General features: G+C 29.6%; 1 protein-coding gene across 1 annotated transcript; it reads left to right on the top strand.

Moving 5' to 3' along the window:
* The first annotated feature begins 238 nt into the window (after positions 1–238).
* On the top strand, positions 239–7,181 carry LOC129291874 (acid phosphatase 1-like). Its single transcript, XM_054929425.1, has 3 exons — positions 239–796; positions 1,493–1,705; positions 6,930–7,181. The coding sequence occupies exons 1-3, from the start codon at positions 378–380 to the stop codon at positions 7,105–7,107; spliced, it is 810 nt and encodes a 269-aa protein (XP_054785400.1). The 5' UTR covers positions 239–377; the 3' UTR covers positions 7,108–7,181.
* Positions 7,182–7,624: the final 443 nt, after the last annotated feature.

The following is a 7,624-nucleotide window of genomic DNA, read 5'->3' as shown; positions in this document are numbered from 1 at the left end:
TTTAAAAAAATTTTATAAAAAAATAATAAAATTTTTTTTTAACAGTCTGATTTTTGAAAACTAAATCCAATTCCTAGCTTGATTTCAATTCTTAGTCTGATCGTTGGATCGAAACGGTTCAACCTCTAAAACAATTTTCTCATATAAATCAAATTAAAAATCAGATCGATTGACGGTCAAATAGGTTCGACAGTTCAGTCTGCTCCAATGTTAAAAATACTGCTTGAGGGGTTCCACATTCGGGCATGGGGCATTAAAGTAATTGTACTGTTCTTTGTTTTTCGGGGGGTGAATCCACAGTAAATATGTCTATATATCCTGAAAAAACTTCAACTCCGATTTGAGAGGTCGCTACCGGAAGGACGTACCCAATACAGATGATGAAAGCCACGATGGTACAACGAGCGGTGGAAGGCCTAACGTTATTTGCGGCCAGAATACTAAACACGGTGGTGGTGGTGCTGGTGAAGATGCACAGCACATGGTCTCCGTCGTCGTCTGCGGCGGCGGAGGACGATGATGATGATAATGATACTGGGTACGGTCTGAGCTGGAGGTTAGCTGTGGAAGCAAACAATGTGGGTCCATGGCAAACAGTGCCGGCAAGATGCTACAGACACGTTCAGAAGTACATCATGGAAGGACAGTACCAGAATGATGTCCAACTCATCGCCGACCAGATTCTCAATTACGCCCGCGAAATCCCTCTCTCCTCCGACGGCTTCGACGCCTGGGTTTTCGACGTCGACGACACCTGCATCTCCAACATCAACTATTACAAAACTCTCAGATTTGGGTTCGTTCCTTCTTCTATATATAAATACATATATTCCAAAACCCCCAGTAATTAGCATCTTCAGAAGATGAGTATATATTATATACGACTCCGTGCAATACAAGAGACTAAAGATCTCAGAGCTTTAATTAAAATTATCGCTATGAATTACCAACTAATCCATACAGATTCAAAAATTGTAGGGTTTTAAACAGAAGTGCTTAAATTAATCGAGAATTATAATGGATCCTTCTTCAACTCTCTCTGCTCGTCTGTTGTCCTCTCTGTTCTCGCCATCTTAAAATTGCCTCTGGTTTCAGTGCTCATCATGAAATCTAGGCCATCCAAAACTGAATTTGACAGTTTAGATTTAAAATAGTTAACCTATGATTTTTCTTATAAATTTTTTATTTTTGGTTGCCAGATTGACAATCATAAGGTTATCTTTATTTTAAATTACATGCCTGTTAATTAAAATAATAATATATTTAAAAAGTAAAATAAAAATAAAAATTTATGAAATCAAATCTGGATAATCCAGATTGATGAACAGAAAAACTAAATCCCTTAAAGTCCCAACCATTCACTTGGAGGGAATAGAAGAATTTCCTTGAGCAATAGCTGAAATGAAGAACTGAGATTAGAGTCGCATACATATATGGCCAAAGAAAAGATGTGGTTCTGAATAATCAATTATTGGTGGGTGGGGGTGTGTAGGTGTGACGCATTCGATAAGGTGAAGTTCAAGGAGTGGATAACGAAGGGAGCATGCCCTGCGATCCCATCCGTCTTGAAAGTGTTCAACACATTGACAGAGAAAGGCTTCAAAGTGTTCTTGCTCACTGGTAGAGACCAAGCCATTCTCGGCAACATCACTACCCGCAACTTGCATTCCCAAGGCTTCACTGCTTACTACCGTCTCATTTTGAGGTATTCATTTCTCTCCCCTTTTTTAAAAGAAAAAAACATAATTTATCATATTCTATTATTTTATCAGGTTTTATTTTTAGTTTTTACAATTTTTTTTAGTTTATATAGTTTTAAAAGATTGAGTGGCGTTTGTTTTTCAAATCCATTGGTTTCAATTTTTTCAGTATTTTTTATCCTTATAAAGATTTTTTTTTTTTGGCCAAAGTCTTTATAAGGATTGAAAGCACTTAAAAAATTATAGGTAGTAAAAGTAAAATCTGATAAAATTATAAGGATAAAAAAATATATTCTTCTTCTTTTTTTAACTCTTAAAACATTGAATTAATCACAGTTATATGCCGAACAAAAATTTCAAAACAATAAACTATAAATATCCAGCTAACTTTTTCATCAATTTAATCTTTTGGAACCTAATCATCGCTTTCCCTTTTAGTCCTTTTTTTTTGTGTATACATATTAGTCCGTTTTTTTTTATTACACAATCAGGTATGTCAAATTATTCACTAATTTGAATTTGATGAGCCATATTAAGTTCTGGATGGAGAAAAGCCTTTTCGGCGGATATAACATCATTCCTATTAAATTACTTTAGTTGTACTTTCATAGTTACGTGTTTTATGTGTGTTTAACCTTTCATTTTGTCCATGGTTGGTTTTATCCTAATATAAATATTAGGATGTGTATTTTGGTGTGAGAATATAAAATTTTTTGATTGATTAAATCAAGAATATATATGGAATAATAGGTGTGGATACATAAGGACAAAGTTTACAAACAAAATAATTTGTTATTATTGCATGCGTGCTTCCTGCTCAAAAAGTGGATAGAGACTGCCAAATTTATAAAACACATACACATACATAGGTATGGAAGTTTAACATGACGACAATTTATTAGGCTGGTACAGTAGTTCTTAGATTGAGATTTTTTTTTTTTTTTCTAGCCTCTCGTTCGTGTATATCTTATCAATAAGATAAGAGCCACGTGTATGCTTTGAACTGTATGGTGTGTGAATAATACAAAGTTTATAATAAATTATACTGTTTATTTATAAGTTATAAATGTATCAGCCATTATGATTCATGTAAAATTAAAGTACTACAATCAAATTGATGATCATTGAATAATTCTGGTTGAATAATTAATAATTAAAACCAGAAAGGTCAAGTCAATTGTTATCAAAACTGATCATAAATAAAATATTTTATTAAATTAATAAAAATATCAGTTTAACCGGTTGGGTTAACTTAGTTTATAATATTATGTGTAACTATCTATTTTAATTACAAGTTTGATGCACATATATTTTTTAAATAATAATGGGAATTTAAACTTATCATCTCTATGGACACCCCCTTCATCTTTATTTTCCTAAAATAGTATATTGAGGGGTGAGGTGGCCACCACAATAATAGTTTAATTATTACTCCCTTCGTCTTAAATTATAAGATATTTTAAATAAAATTTTATATATTAATCAATCTCATTAACTATACTTAATAATCTTATTTTTTAAAATAAAAATATAAGCTAATAAAAATATTAATAATTTAATATATTAAAAGAAAAAGAATAAAAATTAATTATAAAAAATAATATTAAAATTATTATATTTAATGAAATTTTAAATTACCTAAAATATTTTATATTTAAAAATAAAAAATCTTTTAAAAGTGTTATGAAAAGAGTAATTTTTATTCATGAAATGCACGAGAAAGAGAGAGTCAGAGAGAGGGGGGAGGAGAGAGAGAGAAAAAAGCATAAAGGGCGGCGTAATTATAGCTTTTTTTCCTTAGAAAGTACAGCTCCCTACCTTAGTCTCTGTCGTCCGGCAGATATCATTTAAAAAAATGCCGACATAGTTCAACTAATAAAAATTAATACAATTAATAAAAATTTAATATATAATTTACAGCCTGTGAGATCAAATTAATCTCACTGACAGAGTAAAGATCTTATTGTAAGATTTGTAAGTAATTCTGCAAACGTTATATGAATTTGGATGCATACTTTAATTTTAATAAATCATCAGGACTCAATTTATTTATATATATATATATATATATATATAAAGCGATGTATCTTTTGTATCAAAGCTGGCCAAATAGGTCTTATTTTGTTCCCACGTCATCTCACATTGGAGGGTCAATACACACTTGTTTGAGAATATATTGACGTGTTCAAAGTTTCTGTTCTTTGTCGGCATGAATTATAAAGTGTGCATGTGTATATAGTCATTTTCATCCACCCAATGAAATTCATCATTTTCAGATTTCATATACTAGTATGCTTATTACTTACTCTAAGTTTGATCAAAAATCGACATAAAAAACGCACATAAGAAACGTGTCCCACTTTAATTACCTTTTACAATCAAAACCTCTTAATCACACACACAATGTTTTTAGGTCATACCTAGATTTTTTTTTTCTTTAGGTTTTACCAAGATGCTTCCTCCATTTCTTGATGCCATTTTTCATGGCCACATGCACTGTCCTGCAATGCATGTGTATCATATTCAATGGTCGGAGAAGGTCGACAAACCTTAAAATACATAGATAGTAATGCATGCTTCGATTCCCACAAATTAAAAAGGTGAATGAAGCCGGCAATAAAATATATATATATATATATATATTGCCGACTTCATTCACTAGTGGGAACTTCGATTATTGACATATAATTTAATACAATGGCTATGTTTTCATATTATAAGTGTTTGTGCGGGCGAATATTTTTAAATCTAGACTAGCTAGCCATTCCCACATTTATTCCTTCTTGTCCACTTTGAACGGTTCAATTTGTATATTCATATTCTATATCAATTGTCTTGGCATCAATAATATATGTGGATATATATTAATTAATTAATTAGTTGGTGGGAATTAGAAAATAGTATGTGGAGGGTTGAAAATAATGGAGCATTATATTAAATTTATTAGTTTAGGTGGATCAGAAAATGTGTGCTGCTTTGAATATTGCTTGCCAACCCACTATTTTAAATCTAGCTACCCATGTTGCTTGTAAGATGAAAAGGGTCATAGGAAATTCTACAGTTTGCTTTTTTCAACCAACTAACGGGATCTCCGCACATTTATGCATTTTATTAATTATTACTTTATTCACTCCCGTTTTTAAAACAATTTTAAAAGTAATTTGATATCACAAAATATATGATAATTTAACAAAATAAGGCTTTATTAGATATAATTTTTCAATATTTCCTTTCCCTTCTTATTATATTCTATCTTTTAAAGATTATTAAATGGAGGTTTTTTAAAAAAATAAGATTATAAAATGTATTTGGTGTGTTTTATTGGTATGTGCATTTTTCTTGAAATTATCTTATAAATTAGGATAAATGGAGTATTAGTTAGTGAAGTGATGGAATTTTTTGATGATACAACTTTTTAGATAAATTTAAACACTTAGAAAAGTTTATTACCATAATAATGAAATTTGGGTTAACTCAATTGATTGAACCGATAAATTATTAAACAAATATCTTAATTAATTTAATAAAATGCTTTGTTTATAATAGGTCTAATCACACTTTGATCCCAATTTTAACTATTAAGCGTTGATTAAATGTCCTTGATGATTCAATGACCACTCTACTTTGAATTTTAAGGACATTGCTTGTTACTAATATAAAATTTTAAAGTAAGAAATTAAGCATCATCAAGAAAACGTGTGTATTATACTCACTTTGTTCTTATATATAAGATATTTTTTAGAAACTTATTTTGTCTTTAAATATAAGGGGTGACAAGAATATTTTTAGGTAATTAGATAATTTTACCCTTGTCATAAAATGGAATAGATTATTAATGATATGTTTTCCCTACCATCATCATAATATTAATTATGATATTATTAGAGATAAAACTAAAAAATTATTGTATTTTTATGTGAATTCAATTAAATAAAAAAATTTTATTATTATGTAAAATTTAATTAAAAATATTTTATATATAAGTACGGAGGAGTATTATATATAACCATCAACCACCCATGATTTGATGTGGAAAAGGTGAAAGGCGTGGTTAATATTTTATAATTGACGTTGCCGTACGTTTTAACTCATTTACCTAATTACCTACTTATTAATTACTTTTTAATTATGGCGTAATTTTGACGAATCTTAATTGTGTGATGTTACAAGTTTGTGCAAGTCAATGTTAGTTCTTTCTCTATGCCGTTTATTTTGACATTTCAGTTTCAAGTTTCAACCCAAAATTATAATACTAATTAATTTTTAAAAAATTAAGAGTCATTAATGAAATTTGATCCCTTATTAAGGCGAAGCTGCGACTGTTGCCTCACGACGTTGTCTCATTCAACGTCCTTCTCACATCACCTGCACCTTAATCAATCACCTAATTAATTAATAATTAATTGTGTGCATCCACATATTACCTTTTTACTGAGTTAATTAGTTAATAATGTAGTTAGTACCTTTAGCCATGATTAAAATTGATTGTCATTAGGAGTTTTTTTTTTTTTGTGGCGCGGCATATTAGGAGGTTAATCATGCTTTTGATAAGTGTAGCAATTTACTGTTAGAAGATTAAAAGGGCTAAAGTAAATTCTACTCATGTATATGTTAATTAGAATTATATGTGTGTAACACTTTGATATGTTTCACAAACTAAACACCCTATTTGATTCTATTTTATAAAACAAAAGGAAAACAAATTTTTATCTTATTTATAAGTTACATCATTAATTTTTTGTTATAAATTTTCTTTTTTACCCCCATTAATATTGATAAGAGAAAATATGTTATTAAAATATTTATATTTAACAGGCAAAAAATTGAAAAATCATATTAAATTTTTAAATAAAGTGAATGAGTTTTAATATTTTAATTAGTTGGAACATATATAAAGTGACTTATAAATAAGATTGGAGAGATATGATTTTTTTTATGCACTGCCTCATAGGAATAAAATGAACTCCTAGGAGCATTTTAAGGTAAAAAGTTATTAATTGTTTTAAAATTTTGTTAAATATATATTGAAACATATGATTTTATAAAGCACGCATGCCTTTCATTTGAAATAGAGGAGTATATATTTATAATTTGTAAATAATATGGTTTGTTGTATGCTGCATTTTTTTTTTTTGTAATGTTGGAAACTATCATTAATGTGTTAAGTATGTTTTTCACAATTGTATCATAACAAAGAAGATTCGTGTCTATATATGTATGTATGTGCAGGCAAGGAGAATACAAAGGAGAGAGTGTATCGAAGTACAAATCAGAGAAGCGAAAGGAGATAGAAAGAGAAGGATATAGAATATGGGGGAATGTAGGAGATCAATGGAGCGATCTTCAAGGTTACTCTTTAGGGAATCGTACTTTTAAGCTTCCTAATCCGATGTATTTCATCGCTTAATTAATATTACTTACACAGTACTCTAATTAATCTCTAGTTATACCAATTAACAACATCCATTAGATGCTAGCTAACTACTTTGTGCCTCGTATTCCCTAATTATTAGTCAATTAATCTCTCAATGTTGCATGCCGACTAACATGCACTCGTACTCGCATCAGCAGGTGGTGTGTGTAATGCCAATGTAAACTCTCCATTTATTAATCCAAGCCATTTTTTAAGAAAGATTTATATTTCAATTTGTAAGGCATATTACAGAAATTGAAAGTGCAATTAGTGATTTTTACTTGAAATGCCCCTAACACTATATGTTAAATTTATTTTGCCCTCCAATATTTTGCTTCATCAAGACCATAAAATTAGTGATCGATGTCAAATAAAAATAAAATGGGATGTTAACAGCATAAACTGTTTTCTCGATGAATGTACATTAGGTAAAAATGACATACTTCCTCTGGAGTCTGAACTATAATATAAGGCACATTTTAGAAGTTCCTCTAGATTCAAAAATAAGCTA

Source organism: Prosopis cineraria, unplaced genomic scaffold (assembly GCF_029017545.1).
Source record: "Prosopis cineraria cultivar Desert tree isolate PC_DT_omini unplaced genomic scaffold, ASM2901754v1 PC13, whole genome shotgun sequence".
Taxonomy (NCBI): Eukaryota; Viridiplantae; Streptophyta; class Magnoliopsida; order Fabales; family Fabaceae; genus Prosopis; species Prosopis cineraria.
The sequence above is the reverse complement of the archived record's forward strand: the minus strand, read 5'-3'. Positions and strand labels throughout refer to the sequence as shown.